This window comes from Mustela nigripes, chromosome 9 (genome assembly GCF_022355385.1).
Source record: "Mustela nigripes isolate SB6536 chromosome 9, MUSNIG.SB6536, whole genome shotgun sequence".
NCBI lineage: Eukaryota > Metazoa > Chordata > Mammalia > Carnivora > Mustelidae > Mustela > Mustela nigripes.
Window position 1 is genome coordinate 89193928 of NC_081565.1, and position 23579 is coordinate 89217506.

At 57.2% G+C, this 23579-nt stretch overlaps 2 protein-coding genes across 3 annotated transcripts in view; one reads left to right on the top strand and one right to left on the bottom strand.

The window, feature by feature from the left end:
• The first annotated feature begins 2907 nt into the window (after window positions 1–2907).
• S1PR3 (sphingosine-1-phosphate receptor 3) lies at window positions 2908–15036 on the top strand. 2 transcript variants are annotated; one of them, XM_059412086.1, is made up of 2 exons: window positions 2908–3129; window positions 10146–15036. In XM_059412086.1, exon 2 carries the CDS (start codon window positions 10279–10281, stop codon window positions 11413–11415), a length of 1137 nt encoding a protein of 378 aa, XP_059268069.1. In that variant the 5' UTR covers window positions 2908–3129; window positions 10146–10278; the 3' UTR covers window positions 11416–15036. The 2 variants fall into 2 exon arrangements, with proteins under 2 accessions (XP_059268069.1, XP_059268071.1); XM_059412088.1 differs by lacking the exon at window positions 2908–3129 and adding an exon at window positions 3468–3626.
• Window positions 15037–15127: 91 nt separating this feature from the next.
• The window catches only part of SHC3 (SHC adaptor protein 3), an 87540-nt gene continuing 79088 nt past the window's right edge, over window positions 15128–23579 (bottom strand). The window contains exon 12 of the mRNA XM_059412085.1: window positions 15128–20654. Within this exon, the coding sequence (XP_059268068.1) occupies window positions 20526–20654 (129 nt within the window). The 3' untranslated portion in view covers window positions 15128–20525. The remainder of the gene's footprint in view (window positions 20655–23579) is intronic.

The following is a 23579-nucleotide window of genomic DNA, read 5'->3' on the forward strand; positions in this document are numbered from 1 at the left end:
CATGATGGTTTTCAAAAGGATCACATATAAATTGTGCCATCTTTTAATTTTATTCCTGCAAGCCTAGATTTGGTTTCACAGCCTGAGACAGAGGTGGAGACATTTTTAAAGTATTTGGTACCTGACATTTTATTTTTCTTCAACTTTTTATTACGGAAAAGTTTCCACCAGAGAAGGGGACACATCGTACAGCTCCTGCCGCCCCGCCCCCCGCCACCGCTCCAACCGCTGATTTTGTCCTGCCCGACCTCACGTGCCATATTGATCCTGCTGAGTCATCTGAAAACAATTTTCAGACACCAAGATGTTTTACCCTGGACAGTTGGTCTCCTGGAGATGCGGCCGTTCTCCCAGATGAGCACTGAGCTATGACGCACCAGTTCGCGCGGTCACCGAGTCTGTGACCTCATTCAACGCCCTGCCCATCCCAGCCTGTCCTCCCCACGTCTTCCGCTGCCCGGCGTCGAGCAGGCCCATGCTGGTTGTTAGAAATGCTGCTTCTGTGGCCATTGCAGACCAACCCCACCCCTTTCCTGACAATGACCTGTTTGAGGGAGGTCAAACGCTTGGCTCTCTGCACCTGACGCTCCTTTCTCTGTGTCTTTTAGCCGGGGCTCTCCGCTTCTCTTTCCCACAAACCGGAAGCGAAGGCTCCAGGCTTGGCCTTTGATTCAGGGAAAGTGTCTCAGCAAGGACTCAGCATCGGCGACCCGTGTGCTGGTTTTGTAGCCGCTGATGTCAGCTTGGCCCCGCACCGGGGACGCTGAGTTCGAATCCCCGGGAAGGTGCCGACCGATGTCTCCGATGGAAGCGGAGAGCGTCTTCTCTTTCCCAGGCAGGACTGCAGGATCGACACGTCTTCTTCACACTGCCTTGTCCTCCCGCTCGGCGATGTCACTGAGGGAAGCAGAACGCAGAACTCCGAATTCCCCCACCCCTTCTCCATCTATGAGCCAGCATTCCCTGTAAAGAACTTCCCCGCGTTATTCAGAGAGGCGGAGGAGAGATTTTATCCAATAGACCCTTAGGGAGGCACTGGGCATTCTCTCTTCCAGAGAGAATATGGTCTCTAGGGGCTGTGTGGGAGCACAGAGCGCCCCCCAGTCAGGGTCTCTCTGAGCTTCATAGTCCGGGGAGGGAGGAGCAGGCTGGCGCCCAGCTTCAGCAGGGGGCTGTGGGGGAGGGGGAGCGCTCAGGAGGGGAGTCTGTGGGGGAAAGGAGCATTTTCGTAAAAGGATTTTCAGGAATGCCTCTGTGGTCAGATCCCTGTGTCTCCCTTGGGGCACCGGCAGTCAAAAGGCCCGTTGTTTTTCAGGGCTTCAGGAGTCCCCTTCTGAGGCTGGTTTCGGAGGCATCTCCAGACCTCAGGGTGCCCCGTTCAGTCTGGATTTCAGAACCTGTCCAGCGAATGGAGACGGGACACCAGTCCTGGCAGCTTCGGCCAGTGACCAGTCATTCCACATAGCGCAAAGCAACTAGTTGAACGAATTACTGATGGACCAGCTGAGTGGCCAGGTGGAGACCTGGAGGCCGGGACGCTGTACTGTCCCCTGGCTCTGGCAGGTGGCCAAAGCAGCAGGTCTCTCTTCTCCTTGCCTTGGTTTAAAGCTGGAGGAGGCACGGTTGATCACAGTTGTGATTGGGGATAAAGCGGCTTCGCAGAGCTTGCTTGAGACACTTTCGGAAGGCCAGTGTGCAGACGGGGCTGAAGACAGGATTAAGTGGCAGCAAAGACAGCACAGGGGCAGCCCTCCTCTGAGCCTCAAGGACACGCCAGAGCGCTGCGGTGCCCACCCCATGTTCTCCAGGGTGTGGGTTTCTCAAGGGGGAAAGCACAGAAGACCAGCAAAGTGCAAACATGCCAGGCGCCCATCAGGGCTCAAACCCATTCCAAATAAGCATTTGCTCCCAGCTCTAGGGGAAGGTGGGACAAGGCTCCTTCTCTGGCAGCAGGAGGCCTCCAGATCGGGGGCAGGAACCGAGGGGCACCTCCCCCCATCCTCCCTCCTGACTCCTGGTGTCTCTGCACCCCATCCTGTCTGCCCGGGCAGGTGCACACTTGCTGTGGGTAACAGGCTGGGGCCCCCCTGCCTCTCCTCTTCCTCTTCCTCCCTTTCCCTCTTGCCCCCTGCCTGTGCCCCCAGAGTTTCCAGGGTTGGTTGCTGTGTGCGTTCACCTGGCCTTTACTTTCCGTTCCCGGTGGAAAATTCTGTAGTCTGTCACCTCCCCGGGGCATTCTTTGGAAGCATTTGTCGAGGCTGTTTTATTCATCCGGACAAGAGAGTCCGTCTCTGTGGGGACAGCAGCCCCCGAGAGGGACCCATAGGACCAGGAGCTGGGCCAGCCTGTGTGGGGTGGGCCTGGAGTCCACAGCCAGTGCCTGAGCGTGCTAAGTCAGGAGTGAGTGGGTGCTACCACCGTACGAATGATAACGACGCCGTCACCATCATCACCGGCCCGAACCCTCACCCGGAGCTCTCTGGCAGGGTGCTGGGGCAGGAGCCCGCCTGGGGCAGGAGCCCGGGACCAGCTGGGCCGCAAGGGCACCCAGGAGGGGGACTGGAGGGGCGGGAAGAGGAGCTCAACGGCGAGGCAGGCGCGCAGGGCTCGGAGCGGGAAGGGGCTAGGAGGTGGGAGTGGGGAGGTGGGAACTGGGGCGGGGAGATGGGGGCGCGGGGGAGGCGGGGCGATGAGGCGGAGACTCGGTGGTGAGGGGCCCCCGCGCAGGGAGGTGAGGGCGCGCGGGAGGCAGAGGCGGGTGGGGGGCTTCGCAGATGGGGAGGTGGGCGTCTGGGAGCTCGGAGGAGGTCGGGAGGGGCGCCGTGGGGCGGGTCGGAAACCGGGAGCTGGGGGCGGGGGCGGGGGGGGGGCGGAGCGCGGGCCCCGCCCCTAAGAGCCGCTGGAAAAGTTTGGGCTCTGGCTTGCGCGCGCAGAGGCTGACCCGCGGGTCCCGAGGACACGCGGCGGGGACGGCGGGGACGCGGCGACAGGGCCCGAGCGACCGCGGCGACAGGGACCAGCCCACGCACCCCCAGCTCCTAGACTCTCCCGGTGCCCCGTCCCGCCGCCGCCCCTGAGCCGGGAAGGCCGCCAGGATGCGGGTGGCCCGGGTGCCCTTCCCAGAGGGAGGTGAGTCCGCGGGGCAGGGCTCGGAGTCCCGGCGCCCAGCCTGCGTGGGTCGGTGGGAGCCGCGGGGCCCGCTCTTCTCACCCAGTTCTGGCCCATCCCGGGCGTTACGGTGACCCCCGGCAGCCCCTCTCCGGGCCGTCCGGCTGGGGATGCGCCGGAGCGGGGGAGCCGGAGGGGTTCCTCTTTCCGCTGAGGAACCGGAGCCTGGGGCTCTTCTAGTTAGGTGGGAAGTTCAGACTGAGCGGCACCTCCATGACCTAAGCGAGAAGGTACCCGCCCCCCACCCTCGCCAGCCCCTCCCCCACTTTTCCTGGAACAACTGAAAAGTTAGGCCCCCTCGGAGCTTGAGGACCTGGGGGCTCTGGGAGTGTGTGGTTGTGGTCCTTCTCCTGGGAGACCGTTCTTTTCCAATGATCCGCACCACAGAAGTCCATTGCAGTCCGGGCGGTCAGAATCAGGGCGGAGGATGAAGTCCCCGCTTTGGCAGTGGGAAGACGGTGAGGTTCCCGCGAGCTGCATTCACAGCGGAGAGAAACCTGGAGAAGGGACCGGACGTGTCCTTCTTTGGCCTGACGCTAGCTTCGCCGCTTCTAACCGCCCTGGCTCCATCCGTCTCGCTCTGTCTCTCTCTTCTGACGCTGGCCACTCCTGGTGACATATTTCTTTGTGGGTTTTTATATTTAGATGTGAGAGAGGAACTGGTTGTTGGAGGTTTAAAGGGAATATGTTTTGTTAGACTGATAACGCAGGGGGAGCGGCAGGACCACGGGGCTTTTATGAACCATCATTTCAAGAGGGAGGGTCCACCCTGCCCACGATCCCCACCCCCAGCTGGAGCTCTGAGGGCTTCCAGAATGAGGCATCTTTCTAAAGTCTGGAGGCCCGAGGTTGCAGACCCTCGCTGCAGACACTCACATCTTCCTCATTCATCTTTGGAACATTTTCTTCTTCTTCAGTAACATTCTTGCCGGCATGGTTATGAAAAACAGTTCCTAGAAGTACAGGGCAGGGTTAGGTCCCGCGGGTGTGTGATGGACAGGATGGGGGCGGGGAGGGGGCGCTTGTGGGGGCGGGTGTGTTGTCCTGGAGGAGTCGTGGAAATGTCTGGCTCTGTAGGAGTTCTCAGGAAACTGATGCAGAGCTCAATCCAGAATGACGAACTCTGTGGCCATAGGAGGCCCACACAGTGGGTTTTCTCAGTGAACAACCTTCCCATCCTGCCGGTCGACTTGCTCTGTCACCTGACTCCAGAGACTGCACATCAGCCCTTCGGAGCCTCCCAAGGACGGGGCTACAATGGCATCTGCCCCAGCTTCACCTTCAGAAATGCCGCTTTCCTCTTTATGTCTCTGGATTCCGTAGAGTGCGAGGCTCTGCTTGTTTTTCTACGGGGTGTGGGTAGCAGAAAGTGGCTTCTCTTGAAGAAGGAGTCTCACACGTCCGCCTAACAATGTCCTCAAAACGTAGGGACTGATTTTCCTCCTTCCTCTGGAAAATATGGGGCTGATTTGACTCTGTGGCGACTTTTCCCTCTTCCTGCAGACACTTCGATACCTACAGTGTATGTATGTTTCTGTGATGGGAAACTGAGCATCTGGGCATGCCGTGACCTTGGCAATCTGGGGGTTGCCCTACTGTGAAGCCCCCTTTCCTTCTGCAGGACTCGGTGTGCGGGAAGCCGCTGTGCTATGCTTTCTGGGGCCGTTCTGTCCCCTCACATGCGGCTTCCTCCTTCCTGTCTAATGAGTGTGCGACCACTTCTTAGGATTACTTTGCGCCCATTTCTGTTGAATTGATTAATTGCCTGAGGAGACATTCCATGAGCTTTTGGAAGTAACAGGACGTGCTTGGTGGATTCTGTCCAGTGCCGAGACTCCCACACCCCGGGGACAGTGGTGACGGCACCGGGCATGGTCAGCCTCTGTTCTGTGTCGTTTTGCCTGTTTCTACGGCTGTGGGCGGCCCGGCAGAGAGCAGGGCCCCCGGGATGGCTCCGTGCTCTGGAGCGAAGCCTGAGCCCTTCTCCCTGTCCCCGGGGTCAGGTTTCCGCGCAGGTCAGCATTCCAGCATTTGGCGAGCCTGCTGGTGATGCTCTTGTCACCTCCGTCTAGGTGAAGACCATTGGGGAGGGGTGGAGGCTCCAGGAGACCTGACCCCCCACTGTGGTGCACAGGAGGCAGGGCAGGGGGAATCCGATGACCCAGACCCCCAGCCCAGCCTTGGCTTTTCTCTGTGTACAAACGGCAGATGCCGCCGTGGGGACAGACAGGCTGCCTGAAGGGCCATTGTGGGCTGCGTCACTGTGGCGCTGGGAACGGATGGGAGGGACCCCACTGTTAGGACTTCTTGGGCCAGATGTCTCTTATTTGCATCGGCTCTTTGCTGCCTGGAGGAGCTCATTCCCACACACCTTCATTCATCCCACGGCAGTCCGGGCGTGCGTCCAATCCTGTTACTAAGAACAAGCAGAGAAGGGAGAGTCTGAGAATGGGGCTGAAGAGCAGAGGGTAAGGTCTCTTGTGCCGAGATTGGGTGCCTTGCAGGGAGGGGACAAGCCCGGGGAATCCAGGTAACCAAGCACAGAGGTAGACCCTGGGGCCTATGGCCAGGCTCCTGCAGCCCATCCTGCCTACATGCGCTCGTGGGAGCGCATCCATCTGTGTCAACTTTACCTGCCCGAGAGAGTCACATGTGGGAAAGCAGCTGGGCAGTGGCACGCCTGCCTATCCCGCTGCTCTCGCCGGGGGCCGGGGCCTGAGCTCCCAGCTGAGTGCAGGGGTGAGGGTCCATGTGTGCACAAGGCCTCCTGCCGGGAGCTGCCTCTGAAAGTGACCACAAGGTCACTCAGAAATTTGGGGGCAAGGGGAAATACTCATTAGCCAAGAAATTTCCTGGGGCAGCAAAATGGCCAGCCCGTTCTTCCTTTCCTACGTTCTTGTGAACAACAACAAAAAATCCTGCTTTCCAAGAAATTTTGCCGGTTATCAAATGCCTGGTGTTTTAGTTCTGTTTGGAGGATGAAAGAGTTGATTTCCCTGGGAAAACGGGCCCTTGACCAATAGCATCCTGCGTCTGACCCGGAGAAGTTCCTCACTGTCTTCTTGGGCTTCTCTTGTTCGCCGTGACGGAGGAGGAAAGGGAGAGAGACCCCAGACTCTGTGGAAATCTTCCCTTCACTTTTTTCTTGCCCTTCTTTTTATAGTTTGTTTATTTTTCAAGTTGACATGTGTAGAGAAAGTGAGTCACTAGCCTACAGAAGAGGACATCTGGAACCCATCGGCCGCCCGGGCCACCCCTCCCCACAGACGTGCCTCCTTGGGAAGGAGGGTTGGCTGGACTCGGTTTAACCTGGGTGATGCACGGTGGAGCCACCTTCTAGAAGGGGCTTCTCCTGAGGGCCTATCCCGCGCAGCAGCTTCTGGGACAGGCCTGCTCCTGAGACGCGCAAGACTGCCTCCCTCAGCATCAGCCTCTATTTCTAAGTTGTTTGGGGGAAACCAAGCCACGATCAGACTCTTACAATGAAAGTCAGATGGTGGTCTCTGCTGGCCGCAGATGCTTAACTTTTAAAAATAAAGCAAAGCGTCATCATTTGTAATGTGTAAGTCTTGCCCCTGTGGGTACTTCTCTAGCCGAGTGCCGTTAGTCTCTGCAGGGACCCTCGGCATCAAAGCTCTTCCTAGATGCCAACACGAGGCTGAGAAATCCAAGGCAGCCCACGGACACACAGGCACAAGCTCAGGAGGACATCCCGACCCAGGCCCCGCAGCACTTGTTAGGACAATGACAGGGAGAAACCCCTGTGTCTGCAGACAAGAGTGGCTGGTGCGTCCATCCCCTGACCAGAGCAGGAATTACCAGCATCCGAGGACCCGGGGGAGCGTCCCGTTGGGAGAAGGACCCCAGGCACATTTGCAGGTCCCCATTTACATGAAGGTTGGAAACAGGCTATGGCCCTTGCGGGCTTAAGAAGCCAGCCTGTGGCCCCTTCGGGGGTTTGTGGCGGCTGGGACAGGCGGGACAGGCTGGCTTCCCAGGAGCTGGTGCTCAGGGTGCCCGGCGCTCCTCAGGATGAATGTGGCCCGAGGGCTGATGCCCCACCGGGTCCCACGCATGGCTGTCGGCTGTCTGGCTCTGAGCTGGGGGGTGGGAGGGGCAGAGCCTTCTTCCCGCAGATTCAGGTCCTGCCACGCCCCTGAGAGGTAGAGATGGGACTCCTATGATGCTTTTGACCACAGATAGCAGCACTCCAGCGCATCCACAACCAACCTGGCCTTTGCCCAGCTCTTAACTCTCGGGGTGCAGTCTGCGTGCTAATGTTGCTAATCCAAAGAAAACAAGCTTTTAGATTCTAAAGAGAGCCAGATGTCTTCCAGTTACGAAAAATAAAAATGCGGAGAGTAGCATTCAGCAAGAGATGTTCTGAGAAAAAAAGTGCTCTTTGAATGATGAATATTTAATCAAGGGAAATGATAATTCAAACATTAGCGGGAAAAATACATTCACCCTTAAAATGCACGGACTGGGTTGGCTGTGGTCTGCTGCACGCTATCGGCGCCGTTCTCATCGTGGTTGCGTCCTGGGGGATACTGCCTTCGCTGCTGGCTCGCTTTCGTCCTCTGCTCAGTTCTTGGCCGGTCCTGCCTGTGCAGCGAGGATAAGCCTTTCACTAGTCGTCCTTCCTCCTATGTCCAGGAGGTCCAGATCCAGCGGGCTCCTGGGTGCCTATGTCCCTGCCCATGCTTGCGGCCCCGGCACAGCGGGCGGCGAGTTCGGAGGGCGGGAGGGACGTGGCCGGGCGCGGTCCTGGGGACACAGGCGCAGCGGACAAGCTCCAGTTTATTGTGGTTTCCAGACCTTTCGGGTGGGGCTGCGCGCAGCCCTTTCTCGCCGCCTCGGGTGTGAATTCACGAACAATTCACGTTCCTCGCCCTGTCGGGTGGCACGCATGTTTCTACGGTTCAGACCGCGTGGGCACTTGCTCACCGTGACTCCAAGTCCTGCTCACCACGTGTGCGCCGACGTTGCGGGAATGGAAGCCCCAGGGGGGGAGCCGGACTAGTGGACAGGGTGGCCACTGGCCCGTGGCCAGGCCAGGCTGCCTGGCGTGGGGCATGTGGGGCCCTGGGTCAGCCGTGTGGACCCGGCACTGGCGGGGAAACAGCCGTTCTCAGGGCGCTGCTCCCTCCGACTCCCGGCGGGGCTGGCGGTTCTCCGGGCTGTGCCCAGGGCCCGGCAAGCAGAGCAGGGCCATGGCAGCTCCATTTGCTGCTCCCAGAGAAAGACTCATCGGACAAGCAGTAGTACAGAGCAGAGCCTTTGCGGGGCACGCATGAGCGGACAGGCGCCATGAGAGGCCTGGTGACCCCGTGCGGGTGTGAGCGTGAAGCCGGCCCCAGGCGGGCTCACGGGGGGTCAGCAGCAGCATCATTTCCACTCTTCAAACGACAGCACTGCGAGTTGTTGTAAGGCGCGTCTAGTAGGCTCCGAGTAGCCTCGAGGGGCTGGGCTGACTCCAGAAAGTTTGTAGACCAGGAGGGATTCGACGCGGGCTGTGAAGGACAGGCTGGAGTTACAGAAAGGAGGGGGCGGGGGCGGGCAGGACAGCGACCCACCGAGCGGACCCTGTGCCTCCAGGGGCTTCTGCGGGCACGCACAACGCAGGGGGCCCCCAGAGGCCAGGGCCCACGGGGTTTCTGGAACAGCCACACACACATATTCGCAGCCTTGGAGCAGTCTCTGCGGCAAAGGAACAGAGTGGTTCTTCCTAACCTCAGAGAACCCAAGCACCCCGTGGAGCGGAGGGTCTGACAGCCTCCCCGGGCCCAGGCAGCAGCCGTGGGGCCGGGCAGCAGTGACCTAGAGGGTGCCGGGAGCGGGGCACCCCCGGAGTTACCTCTCCTTCTCTGAGAGCAGCCCCCAGCACTGCGTCCCTGGGTCCTTCCGGGACTGAGATCCTCTCGGGTCTTCCTGGTACTTGGCAGTGCGCTCAGATCCCAGCACACCCCAAAATGCAGCCCCCGTGTCATTTGGGGAGCTGTTTGCCTCTGAACCCAGCTTAGGGCTATGACTAAACATTGTGTAAGTAAAGAAAGTCATCGCGGGGTTCTCCCGGAGGGCGGCGTCTAGCTAACCTTATTTGACGGTGGCAGATACTGAAACTCATGTTTCCAATTTGCAATCAGAGGATCTACACAGCCGCATCCAGCTGTGTCTTCCCATGAGGTGATGAGGGGCCCCCGGCGAGGGTGGGAAGTGCCGGGAGGGGACAGGGGACTAAATCTGGGGCTGCTGAGGGCCCGGTGCTTGGCTTTGCGCCTTCACTGTCTCCCTAGACCCCCCAGGTGTGTTGTTCCTTTCAGCTCACGCGCACGGCTTCGGTTTTGGGGTTCAGACAGTCTGAGCGCTCAGCCAAGTGCAGAGTCCAAGTGCTCGTCCGTGCCTTCCCCGGTGGACGTCTGGGTTTGGGTTCTGTGCGTCCCTGTCCCTGGCCTCTCCTGGGGGCTGTCAGGACCCGACTCTGTCTCTAGCCCCGGTCCCAGGGACGCCGTTGGGACATAGAGCAGGTGCTCCCATTGTGTGGCTCCGGGCTCCCCAGGTGCTTCCCAGGGCCCTCATTCTGGTTCCATCCTATTGTGTTGACCCGGGATGATCCTGTTTGTCTCCAGGTCACGGGGAATCATGGTTCGGCTGCTCCCGCGTCATGCATGAGGGAGCGTGGTTAGCACTTCCGAGTGCCCTGGGGTTCCCCGAGGGACATTTCTTTGGATCTATATGTGATTACAGGAGTGAACGATCGTGGAGCTCACATACTGATCTCCCTCCTGGGGGCTTGCAGGCACCAGGTGGCGTCCCGTGGCCGCCTCAGCCCCCAGGGAGCTCAGGGTCCCGTGTGACCGGACGTTTGCATACTTGTGGGGTTTAAGGGACTTCCTCCGACATTGCTGCTGTGGCTGCTGTCCCTAGGTGGTCTCAAAGCCCCTTAATCGCTGGGCATCCCTGTTTTATCTTTGCAGGCTCCTGCTCTGCCCACCCTGGCTGGGGTCCGGCCGGGGCCACCAGGGAAGCCTGAGCCGGACCGTGTTCTCCGGCCATGGACGTGCCCAGGGCGCCCTCTGGTGGGATCTGGAGCTGAGCCTGGCCCAAGCAATGGCCGTGGTCCCGACACCGCGGCCCAGGTCCTCCCCTGGGAACCAGACCCTGTACGAGCACTACAGCTACGTGGGCAAGCTGGAGGGCAGGCTGAAGGGGGCCCCCGAGGGCGGCACTCTCACCACCGCGCTCTTCCTCGTCATCTGCAGCCTCATCGTGCTGGAGAACCTCATGGTGCTCATCGCCATCTGGAAAAACAACAAGTTCCACAATCGCATGTACTTCTTCATCGGCAACCTGGCACTCTGCGACCTGCTGGCCGGGGTCGCCTACAAGGTCAACATCCTGATGTCAGGCAGGAGGACGCTGAGCCTGTCTCCCACCGTCTGGTTCCTGCGGGAAGGCAGCATGTTCGTGGCCCTCGGCGCGTCCACCTGCAGCTTGCTGGCCATCGCCATCGAGCGGCACTTGACCATGATCAAGATGCGGCCGTATGACGCCAACAAGAAGCACCGCGTCTTCCTGCTGATCGGAATGTGCTGGCTCGTGGCCTTCTCGCTGGGCGCCTTGCCCATCCTGGGCTGGAACTGCCTGCACGACCTCGCCGACTGCTCCACCATCCTGCCTCTCTACTCCAAGAAGTACATCGCCTTCTGCATCAGTGTCTTCACGGCCATCCTGGCCACCATCGTGGTCCTGTATGCACGCATCTACTTCCTGGTGAAGTCCAGCAGCCGCCGCGTGGCCAGCCCCCACAACTCGGAGCGCTCCATGGCACTGCTGCGGACCGTGGTCATCGTGGTGAGCGTGTTCATCGCCTGCTGGTCCCCACTCTTCATCCTCTTCCTCGTCGACGTGGCCTGCAGGGCGAGGGAGTGTGCTGTGCTCTTCAAGGCTCAGTGGTTCATCGTGCTGGCCGTGCTCAACTCGGCCATGAACCCTGTCATCTACACGCTGGCCAGCAAGGAGATGCGGCGGGCCTTCTTCCGGCTGGTGTGCACCTGCCTGGTCCGGGGCTGGGGCACCCGCTCCTCGCCTGCCCAGCCCGCCCTCGACCCCAGCAGGAGCAAGTCCAGCGGCAGCAACAACAGCAACCCCTCGCCCAAGAGCAAGGAGGACCCTCCCCAGAGAGCTGCCTCGCCCTGCATCATCGACAGGAACAGAACCCTGCAGAACGGGGTCCTTGGCAAGTGAGAGCAGCCGCCTCCAGGAGCGGGATCCTCGCACGCTCGTGGGACGGGGGCACTCTGCACGCAGCCACGGTCTTATTTATTGCATACCCCACCCCGGGAGCTCCGGAGCAAGGACTCGGGAAACCTACTTGCCAACAGCCTGCGTAGCGTGGACGTCACTTAAGGGGGGGACCCGGCGACTTGCCAGCTTAGTCCACGGTAGACAGTGTGCCCTGTCTGCATCGGCTCCAGAGTCTTCTGAATGTCCCTGGCTGTGGACGTGATCGGCTGCCTTCCCCTGACTCCCAGCGGCCACTGTCTGTGGTGCCGGCAGAGGGAAGGTGGCGGGCCACACAGCGTATGGCGCGCCTCGCCCAACGTCACGGTGATGTTTGGGAACTTCACACTACATTGTGCACGGAGTAGATGCTGCTGTATCCGTCACATCCAGGTCACTGAGCACTGGTGTTTCAAACGTCTGCCATCGGTACGTGTCACTGCCTCCTCGGGTGAGAGCAGCACGTGGCATAGTATAAGGATGTGGCTGGAAACCAGGCGGAGTCCCAGTCCCCTCCACTGACCTGAGGGCTCATGTTCAGCAGGCTTGGCTTGAATTCCCAGAAATGGCTGCTCCCTGGAGGGTCTCGAGCGTGTGGGTTGGACCCAAAGAGACCGGAGAGCCAGAGAACTCCAGGGTTCTCTGCTTCTCCTCTGTCTTCTGTCCCTGTGGAATCCTCCATCTGAAGTCTTACTAGCCAAATCATGTAGTTGTTGGGGTTCCTACAGATCCCAGAAAAGCCAGCCAGGGTTTCCCAGGAGGCTGTCCCCAGGCTCACCAGGAAGAGAACCCACATTGGAAGAGGGGACCAACACCGTGGCCAGAAGCCAGAGGCCACGGTCTGTGTAACGCGATGGAACGTTTGTCCTGAGTGCGGAGAGCTTTACTTGCTCCTGTGTGGAGTCTGATTCTCTTTGACCAGAGAACTGAGTCAGTGGCCCCGGGTTGTCCCTGTGGAGCAGCTGGGACAGTCAGCAGCTCTCCCCGCTCCCCAGCTGAGCCCGACGGTGCCATGTCAGGAGCGCGTCTGGGATCCGGTGGTTTGCACGATCTTCAAGGAAATGGAGTGATGCCGTCACCCCCTCTTCAGTGTAGGTTTGCCCTGCGCCCCGTTAGCAGGGAGTTGCTTAGAAGGCGTTTCTGTGCATGCCTTCCCCATGGATTCCAGCAGCAGGACAAACGGACGAGGAGAACGTGCACTCGTCTGTAAAGATCTCATAACCACAGAGGTGACGTGCTCGGTTCTTGGGAGAAACAGCACAGAGCAACCTTCCAAAGGACTCCACTTGGGCAAGCCCGCGTCAGAGCCCCTGGGGTCTTCTGATTCGCGGGACACTTCGACCGAGTCAAGACTCAGGAGATGTGTCGATACATTAGCTTTCGAGAAGCTGGCTCCTGCGTGCTGTCCAATGTACGCTCCCTGATGGAGGAACATTTCTGTGGTCCTGGGCGGTCTCCACGTACTGATCAAAGACTTCCTCATTTTTGTTATTAAGAGTGAAGTCCTGTCTGTCAGGAGACGCTCAGCGGCGGCCATCGTGTTGGCTTCCTTCCGCAGTCGAGGAGGAGCTCACTGTCTCCTCCGGGCACACGTCTGGAACGTGAGCACGGGGAGAACGAGCCGGTGCTTAGGGGCACAGCCTGGGCAGTGTGTGTCCACGCAGCGGGCAAAGTGACTGCAGGGCCCCTCAGCTCTGGCTCGGAGGGCTGTGGGGGGCCCTGGCGCTCTGGTGCTAATGTTAGTGACCCTTGCTCCTTGACCCCAATTTCTCAGAGACAACACAAAACTTTGACGCAGTCTGAATGCAAAAATACGCCGAAAAGATGCAGGAAACGGTTACCTTTGATAGCGCTGCATGCGGTCTCCTGCATGCGTGTTTGTGCATGTTTGTGTGTGTTTGCATGTATGTATTATGTGTGTGCTGTTTGTGCACATGCATGTTTGTGTGTGCGAGTGTGCACTACTGTGTGCATATTCCTGTGTCCATGTGCTTGCGTGTGTGACTGTGTGTGCACAGGTGTGCTTGTGTATGCATGTTTGTGTGTGTTTGCATGCGTGTATTGTGTGTGCACAGTTTGTGTGTGCATATGCATGTTTGTGTGTGTGAGTGTGCACCCACGTGTGCATATTCCTGTGTCTGTGTGCTTGCATGTGTGTTTGTATGTGTGTGCGCACCTGCGTGTTTGCGTGTGCGTGTTTGTGTGTGCATATTTCTGTGTGCATGTGCTTGCTCGCACGTGTGTGCACATGTGTGTTTGTGTGCATGTTTGTGTGTACGTGTGTTTGCATGTGTGTGTGTATTTGTGTGTGCATGTGCACGCTGTCTACCCTACGTTAGACGTGCACTCGGCATAACTCGCCTGGGCGGGTGTTCACGGAGAAATCCTGCGGCACAGCCGAGGACCGCAGCCTACGGCCGCCACCCTTGACTTTGCCCGCTGCGACCGGGCAGCGTGACCGTGACCGCGAAGCCCGCCGGGAAGACGGCAGCCAGGCCACCACGTGGACCCAGTCTGGGGCTGTCAGAGTACCTGCTCTCCATGGGAAGGTTCCAAGCTCTGTTCTCGCCCCCGTGAGGCAACACAAGACCCGGAGACTTTTCACACAGCCCTTCATTGCTCAGAGCCCCAGCGACAGCCATCTGCACGGGGAGCGGAGGAAGCGGCTATTTCTCTGCACCCCGGACCGGAGGATATAACGCGCTGGTGAAGAGCCTTCCACAGACATGCAACAAGGTGCATTTTATAGAAAACGTCTAATTGAGTGACCGAGTCCCTGCTTTGAAATTGTACCCACGAGGACAAAACCTCAACACCCAAATGTTTTTAGTATCTAAGTCAAGATATCAAACGGTCTGCTACATGGTCAGAAATGCACACACCGCTATCCCGAAATGAAGGCTCATTTTCTGATAACCAGTGAGAAGGAGACGAGTGGCATGGCTCCCGCGGGGGTGACCCCGGGGGACACCACGTCCCTCCACTCAACCCAAAGCCACATCACGTCCTGAAGGAGTGAGGGGTGCGCAGAGCCAGGAGGGCCCGGAGACCCCTGCCCTCCCCGCCGTGCTGGGGGCCCCTCCTGGGCTCCGCACTGCTCAGGCAGTCCCAGCTTTCACGGGACAGAGCTTCGAAAGCTTCAGATGGGCGCAGGAATTCACTCCCAGCATCCAGGTGCTGTCCCAGCGTCAAAACAGAAAGTGGTCAGTAGGCCACAAAACCTGGACAGAGACCTTCCCAGCGACCCATGTTTGTCCCACACACGCTAATGGGAAACAGAACACAAAATTCTCAAATAATATTTATCAATATATAGAATTTGCCATTCAAATGCTTTTTAAAAAGTAATAAATATCCTGTTATTACACATGAAACTTCTATGGCGTTCTCTCCTGGTCCTTGGATTTTAACAGACGTTTAATTCTGAATGCAAAGAAACACTCACGTACTTAATTTTTTTACAATATTTATTCTGGAACAAGTTTTATTCAAAAGGCAAATGAACAGAGAACATTCCACTTGCAACCGACACACGGTCATTACAGAAAAAGGAAATTTGGTGTTCAAAGATGGATATGCCCCTTCTTTTCTGTGTTGATTGCTGCTTGATTCGGCTGGATAGAACATTTGGTTGTGGGAGAAAGGTCCCAGGTGAGCGTGAGCTCAATCCGCTGTGACACACAGAACCACACATGCTCTCCCTGTGCACTGACAGAAATCAGCGTTGTGGGGGGCGGCATCGTAATCTGGCCCTTTCTTCCATGAGAATGGTCCTCCTGGCCATCCGGGTGGGGGGGCGCTGCCAGCCTCCAGTGTCCCAGCTGACAGCAGCCGTTGTATGTGACACTGCCCTGTCCGCTCTGGGGCCCCTACCCTGTCTGCTTGCTCTGGCACTCCCACGCCAGCATCCCCCGGGAGCCCCGGCCTCCACCGTCCTGTGGAACAGGACTGCGTCGGCCATCAGGCTTGTCACAGGCTCATGCCCCCTGTGTGCTTGTCCCCTATGAGGAGCCCAGCACCGTGCCTGCCACACAGGAACCAATGCACAGAGCAGGCCAAGAGCAGGTTGGCTGGGAGTGCCTAGAAGCCGGGCAGCCAGCTGTCCCCAGCACACCTGGTGGGGACAGCCTTGCCACGCCGGCCCCTCCTTGTCTTTCCTGTCTGGTCTCCGAGAGACGCCGCACGCTGCCCGGTAACCCCTCTGTGTGCCTCCGTCCCCCTCCACCGTCTCCCTCCTGGCCTGGTCTTCCCTGCTGGCTTCCCTCGCCTCCCGACCCTCTGGGACTTCCTCCGGGGCCCTCCTGTCTGTTCCCATCCCCTTGCCCTCGGGCCGCACGCCCGGAAGCATCCAGGACCTCCTCCGTGTATCTGCGGATGCCAAACTCTGCACATCTGGTTCACTTTCTGCTTGTCCCTGTTGGTTAAAATACCAGCACACGGGGGGGGGGGGGGGAGTCTCGAGGTGTGCACCGCCCAGGTGGCCTGCCTGCGCGCACACGCGCACACACACACGCACACACACACAGGTGTGCGTCCGTCCTGACCAGTGTAGGTACATGTGTGCATGCACAAGGGTGACATTCAAAGGCCTGGTAGGAAACTGCAGCTTTTCTAGCTACTACAAAAATGGGCCAGTTTTTAAACTGTGCATTTGTTGCCTGCAAACTTATAAATATGTATAAACCCCATTATAAATAAATCGTAGCTGGCAGATGGCATTGTATGTGCCAGCAGCGAGTGCACGGAGTTCTAAACGCTTATTAATCCTCCATTTGGAAGGCCCAGAGCATGGACTCTGGGATCTGTGACGTGAGGTGGTGGGAAAACAAAGTCCTAAGTCAGAGGGGGACCTCAACAAGGGAGGGTCAGAGGCCAGCAGCTCACACCGCATGGCAGTTCTCAAAGTCGACACTCCCCACCAGCGTCGCTCAATCTACTAGAAATGCAAACTCTTGGTTCCTGTGCAGACCTCCTGGCGTGGGGCCCCGGGGGGGCGCCTCATTGTCCAGCCACTCCAGATCTGCTTAGCCTGGAGGCCAGTCGCCCTGCCTGGGACCCCCCCGCCCCGTGCTCAGGTGTGCACAGGGCCTGCTTTCTACGTGTGATGGGCTGCTGGGTGACCGCGGACGTGTGTCCGGCCCCATCTCCTGCTGTCCCTTGGTGCCGTGCATCTTCCACATCACGGTGACCTGCCTGAGCGTGCCCTTCCCTGCCCCTGGGGCATCACCCAGAGAAACGACGTACAGTTAGACCGCCTCGGGGTCGGCTTCTGAAGCACCGCAGAAGCACTTCCTTATCCGTGTAAGACTCGCGTCTTTATGCCTTTTGTGAAAAGAATGAGCATGAATGCAAACCCAAGGAGGAGCTCTGCGCCATTTCCGACCAGGGGCTGAGCTTTATACCCAACGACAAAGGACCCTAATAAGTCCTGTGCTCTGTCTGAGATTCAGCCACTGACCGTCACTGCGCTCCAGCCAGTCTCCCGGGCCCAGCTCCCGCACTTCTGCAGCGGCACGTCCTAGACTGCTCTCTTGCTTGTCACCCCTGCGTGGCCCTGGCATGCCCAGGTGGCAACACCTTCTCATTAAGCGGTTTTCCCAATTCATTTCTCTCAGGACAAATGTTTTGAGTTTGACTGCAGCGCCAGGTATTATCCTAAAACTCAGGACTGAGATCTGTCCGCGGCACACAATGACCTAAGCGCAGTATTTCCACAATTCCCGTCCCCTTCCCATCGGGCCGTGTCCACCCGCAGAAAGGCGCGGGTGACCCGCCGGTGTGGGAGCCCAGCGAGGGAGCCCGTCGCACCTGCGTGAGGAGCAACTGTCCTTCCTGTTTCCGTAGATTCACGAGCACCCCCCCATCTCGCGGGAGGGGTGCGGGCGGGTGGCGCTCGGAGACACCCAGCAACAAAGGTGAGGCCGTGCGGCTCTGGGGAGGCCTGTGATCTTGTGGGAAATGCTTTCACCAGGGGACTGACTCAGGGAAGGGAGGCCTAGAACCTTCGTCTCTGAGGGTCACTTATGGGAAGGAGGAGGCATCGGACACAGCCTCCATCCCTGGACCTTGGTCTCCGTCTGCCCATCCGCCCCAACGCCTGAGACAGTGTCCAACGGTGAAACGTGTGTCACAGTGACGTGGCTGCTGGGCCCTTTGGCCTCTCGAGCCGAGAACCCGGGAGTGGCAGAGTCCACACAGAGTCGGGGCTGGAAATGTCTGAATGGTTGGCCGTCAGACAGTCCACGGGGCGGTTCGGTGCCCCCAGCACCAGGGCTCACCGAAACCACCGATGAAAGTCCCACTCGTTCACACGTAGTCGTGTGGGTGGGGGGGCAGTGGGTGGCATGGCTGTCGTGGGCCGGTGGGACCTGCCGTGCATGCCAGTGGCCTGGGCTGAGAAGCAGCATGTCCAGTGCCCCCTGGGCTCCGGGGGGCTGGGCACACTGAGCAGCAAATGTATCCGGGGACTCGGGGGTCCAGGAACACACAGCCTTGCCTGGCAGAGGTGTGGTCCGGGGCCAGACGAGGGGCACCGAGGCTGGGCAGGGAGTGGCCGTCTTTGCCTGGGAATCCTGATCTCCAGGCGCAGCAGAGCCCAGAAACGTGGAGGGAGCACAGCTCTGTGCCTGCCCATTGCATGGCTTAGAGCAGCATGAAGCGCCCCCCGTGCCTCAGTTTCTCCCCCATGAGTGGGGCTCCCTATCATGCCCATTTCACAGCCTTGAAGGGGAGCCGCGGTGACCTGTGGGGCCCCACCCCGCCTCACACAGGGGAGGGATGACCAGGAGAGAACAGCAGCCATCCGCTGGCGCTCTGGCAGTACAGAGAAGCCCAGATCTCCACTGGCCTGTTGTTTTGTAAGCAATCCTGGAATCCGAACTTCAAAATACATATTTTGAATTAATATTGAAACAAAATTTGATCGCCTCCAATATTTCTAATTTTCTAAATCGATTCTCATGCAAAAAGACAGGATATATGTTGCTTATCACCGCTGAGCGAATCACTGACTGCACAGCAGAGAGCTCTAAACCGTACTGATGATCATATCTCACATCCCCAGGAGCGCAAAAAACACAGGTCAGCTGTGCAGGGTCTCCGGGTCCCTAACCAGCCTTTCCTACTTTGCCCTTAAATATTAGAATTTGGGGCCAGCCCTTAAGATTACTCAGGGGGCCCCGCAGGCCATCCAGAGAAGTCATTTCATCCGTTTATCATATGTGTGGACACTTGCACACAGGGCTGGGACCTCTATGTATGTCTGCAGGGCTGCAGGCCTCCAGGGGATGGGACAGGAGGGTTCCCACAGCTGCCCCCAACCCGCTGCTGCCGAGACCTGTTCAGCTCCTATTGCTTCTGGGTAACGTGGAGTGGGTCTCCTCATGCGACTGAAACCAGAGCTGCTCCAGGAGGGGTGGGTGGCCCTACATAAGTTCTAACCCATGGCAGAACATTCTAGGAGATCGAAGCCACTGTCTTCTGGGACTCCTTGGACACTCAAAGGACAAAAACTCCTAAGAAGCCTCCACACAAATCTTCGGACCTGCCCGATGTCACCCACGCGCTGCACCCCACCTTCCATCCTGGACACACACCCACACCCTGAGAACAGAAATGGGGCTCCTTCAGAAATAGAACTTTGCAGAATTACTACTCGTCAGAATGTTTAAAATCCAGCCTTAACTCCTCATTCTTGAAGCATCAGATTTATTCCTGCCCCACTATTAGTGTGCGGAAAGTCCCGCAGCCCTGACCCAGGGCCCCCGCGGGCTGTGGGACAGCAGGGGATGAGAGCTTGTGGCACCAGAGACAGGCTGCCAACCGACAGGTGAGCCCTTCGGCTTTTAAAAGACGGCATCTGTTAAATCACAAGTTAACCTCAACCAGGTGTTTTTTAAAACTAGAAACACTGTCCCCCCCTGTTGGCCCCAAATGACCTGGGAAGAAATCATAGGCCCGTTCCAGGGAGCAACTGGAAAATCTGTGGCAGAGACAGCCAGCGGCACTACCCACCAGCCACTTGAGCAGCAAAACCTCAATCCGATTCCCCACACTCCCGAGTCCGCAGCCCGAGACGAAGGTGAAGCGGGAGCAGCAGCCGTGCAGAGGTCTCGGGGCTGAGCACGCGCTGGCGTCTGCCCCGGACGCAGCGCGTAGCGGGGGCGGCGTGCTGTCTCCTAGCGGCCACCCCGGCAGCTGCGATCGGCGTGCCGGCCGCAAGGACGCGGAAACCAAGACTTTGCCCCCAGCCCTCCGCACATGCTGGTTTGTCGTTACGCAGATGACCATATGGGAAGCACGTGCCAGTCAAGATCTTGGTCACTGAGGCTCGCTTTCTACCCCTATCTGGCCGTCAAACAGACCCCTGGACAACACTGGTCAAGACGGACAGCACTCCTGTGCCCAGCACTGCCACCGCCCGGAAAAGCTGGGACATCCCCCAGCCGTCTCCTTAGCACAGCGGCACCAGCCATCAGCACTGCGACCGCACAGGTGTGAGGCCGACAGCTGGGGGAGATGCATCACGGAGGAAGGGACACCAGCGGCTCCGAGTGGCAGCGACCAGGACCGGCGGAGGGTTCTGTGCGGAGCTCAGCTGCTCTGGGGAGCCGCCTGCCTTCTTCCGCTACAGCTCCACGTTGACCCCCAGCCCTCCTGCCTGCTTCTCTCCCCTCAGATAAAGCTGCAGGCAACACCTTCCTAGTGGAATTTTTCAGTAGAATGGGTCAGTTGAATTAAATTTTTGCCCAGACAACTACAGTCAAACATTTTTTTCCCATTAAAAACATACAGCACAGAATGTTAGTCTTACATCTCTCTTAGTCTTAAAAAATATAAATATAGAGGGATAATTTGTACAGTGTATAGGTATGTACACCTTTAATATGCACACGAGAAAATCAGAACAAGTTTATGAAACTTGCACTTGACGGACACTTTCCTCCTGGGGCATTTGGATGAGGCTCTGAGCCCGCGGGCAGCGGCCTGAGTTTCCAGAGCCTTCATATCCATCTTCCGGGAAGAGCCAGGACTCCTGACCATCGGTGTGGAGTCAGGACAGGGTGGCTGGCCGGTCACGGAGCCTTCTCCACCGGCTGCTGGAGGCAGAGCTCGCTTCCTGCGGAGACGATGGGCAGGCTGTTCTCCAGGTGGTGGTTGATGAGGTGGCTGATGCTGTCGAAGACCTTGTCCTTTGTCCGGATCTGGGAGGGACACAGAGGGTAGGAAATCATGACACACAGGCAGACGGGAGAGAATGCATGTGCTCAGAGCCAGCCAGACCAGGGGAACCTGAGTGGTGCCCTCCGGGGGTCCCCACACTCTCAGAGACATGTCTTCCAAGTCCCCAGTCATTGTCACTGGCCAGTCATCTGTCACCCCCACTTCAGCACCTACCTAGCCCTCCGCTACCAGCCTTTTCCATGAAGTATCTGTCTAGCGGCTCTGCACTCCGATGGGAGGGGTCCACACGGCTCTTCCGGCTCCCACCGGAGCGTGAGCCTGTCTGGGTGCCGACAGTGTTGACCGCATGGCTCGGGAACCTTGGGATGCCCACCCGCCAGGTTCTCCTGAACAATTGAACCCGTGGGCTTAGGGGCATGTGTGTGAAGAGAGGTCCACCGCTTCCCTCTGCTCACTGGGCCTGAGCCCTGGTTCCTGAGCTGCTACACTCCCAACGTAGCCCTTGCTTGAAGAAGGTAGATACGGCCTGGCCTGGGGCAGTCTCCCTGTCTTCTCTGGACAGGATCCCCCTGCGGCCGGCTCTTTTGGTGGTGGTGGGAGACAGGGCGGAGAGCAGGTGCCTGGCTACACCTGCTGGCCCTCCAGGCCTTTGGATGGTCCTCACGATGGCTCTGGGATGCCTTGGGTTCCTAGCCTCTCTCTCCAGCCTCATTGCTGGGGGCTGCCCCTCCCCTGGGGCGATCAGCTTTCCCCACCTTTCTCTCAGGGACTCTGAGGGCACTTCTATTCTCCTCCTCCTTTACCTGTCCCGGTATTCTCACTCCCACACCTAATGTGACTCTCTTGTCTCTCCCTCTCTACCAACCTACCGATGGGTTGTCAATCTCTGGGCCTTCAGCCCTGATCTCTTTCCCACCCCAAGTCTATACTCCACGTGGGCCCATCAAAGCCCACAGGCCATCAGCTCTGGGCTCTACCAACAAAGGCAAGAGCAGAAGCTTTGAAATGAGGATGTTTTCATCGCCTAGGGTCCCACTCTGAGGCAGGCCTCTGTCCCCACCGGTCTCTGTAAGCACCCGAGAGGAAGGGACCCAGTGGGCCATGGGGCTCCCAACGTAGGAGGCAACCTGATGGGCACGTTCAGAAAGAAATCCTTTTGTTAGACTTTGGGGCATCTTTTCATTGAAATTCTTCAATCGTCCGAGGTTTCTTGGAATTCCCATCCCAGAAAGACCCTGGGGTGACCCAAGATGGGGGGGCTATCTTAGAGGTAAGGGGCACTAAAGACTTGAGGCTTGAGCTTGAGACTACTATTGGGGTGTTGCTTTGATGTTGACTTCTTTTTCCCACTTCTTAGCGATTAATACTCATTTAAGTTCTGGGGCAACAGGGGTGAATGAGGAATTTTGACAGGAAGTGTCTGGGACAGTAGTGTCCACCTGGGCTCACATCCAAACCACCTGAGTGCATCCAGTAAGCCCCGTGTCCAGGTCAACTCCACCAGGAGCTCATGGCGGGGCTCGGCCACTAGGGCATTTCACAAAAACCCTGTGACTCCAACATGCCATCCAAGCTGAGAGCCCACTGGTCAGCATCTTTGGCTGCCATAAACACACACACACGCAAACAAAGGTACACAGAAGAGACAAGTCATATAAGTTTACTGCCCAAGGAAGTAGCCCAGTTTACTCCACTCTCCTAAATACTTACTGAAACTCCAGTTTGGCGCCTGGCCGGAGAACTTGCAGCCTACAGAGCTGTCTGTATGGACCCCCCTGCTATGTGGTTCAGAAAGGAAGAAAGATCTGAAATCAGTAACCCAAGCTTTAATTAGGAAGCTAGAGAAAGAATAAAAAATTAGAGTAGAAACCAATGACATTAGGAACAAGAAATCAAGAGAGACATCAATGATCTCAAAGCTGGTCCTTCAAAAAGATTAAAAAATTAATAAACCTCCAGCCATGCTAAGAAAAAAAACACCAGAGGACACGAATTACTGATATCAGAGATGAAAGCAGAGTCATTACTATGGATCTTGTGGACATTAAGAAAATAAGTATGGAATGCCAGAAACAACGCTAGGCCCACATACTTGATAAACCAAATAAAAATGGACCATTTTCTTGAAAGACACCATCTCCTTAAACTCTTACAAGAAGAAATAGACTGTCTCAATAAGCCTATGTCTGTTTAAAAAACAGAATCTGTCATTCATAATCTGCCAACACAGAAAGCACCAGGCCCAGATGGGTTCGCTGGTCAATTCTACCAAACACTTGAAGAATAAGTGGTACCAAGTCCTTCCAATCTCGCTCAGAAGACAGAAGCACTAGGAGTACTACATAACTCACTCTTTGAGGCTGGTATTACTCTAATATCAAAAGCAGACAAAGACACTACTGGAAAAGAGAACTATAGACCAACATGTCTTATGAACACAGATGCAAAAATCCTCAACAAAACAGCAAATTGAATCCAACACTGTACAAAGAGAATTACACACCATGACTGAGCGGGATGTGTCCTAGGGACGCAGGGCTTCTACATTCTGAAATCCATTAATGTGCTCCATCCCATCATTAAGCCTAAAGACAAAATACTGCATGATCATATCAATAGATCCAGAAAAGGCATTTAACAAAATTCAACCAATTCCTTTGAAATAAAAAAACTCTCAGGAAATCAGGAATGCAGGGGGGCTTCCTCCACTTGATAAGGACATCTACAAAAATCCTACCACTAACATCCTCCTCCATGATGAGAAACTTGAACAAGGCCAGGAAGTCTGGTCTCACACTCCTTCCACCATAGTGGAAGTCCTAGATATGCAGTCAGACAAAAAAGCAAATATAAGGCCAAGATACCATTTTCAACAAATGGTGCTGGAATAACTGGACGTTCACATGCAAAAAAAAAAAAAAAAAAAAAAAAAAAAAAAAAAAAAA

Coding starts and splice junctions, on each gene's coding strand:
- S1PR3 (XM_059412086.1), top strand. CDS start 10,279: ATGGCCGTGGTCCCGACACCGCGGCCCAGGTCCTCCCCTGGGAACCAG.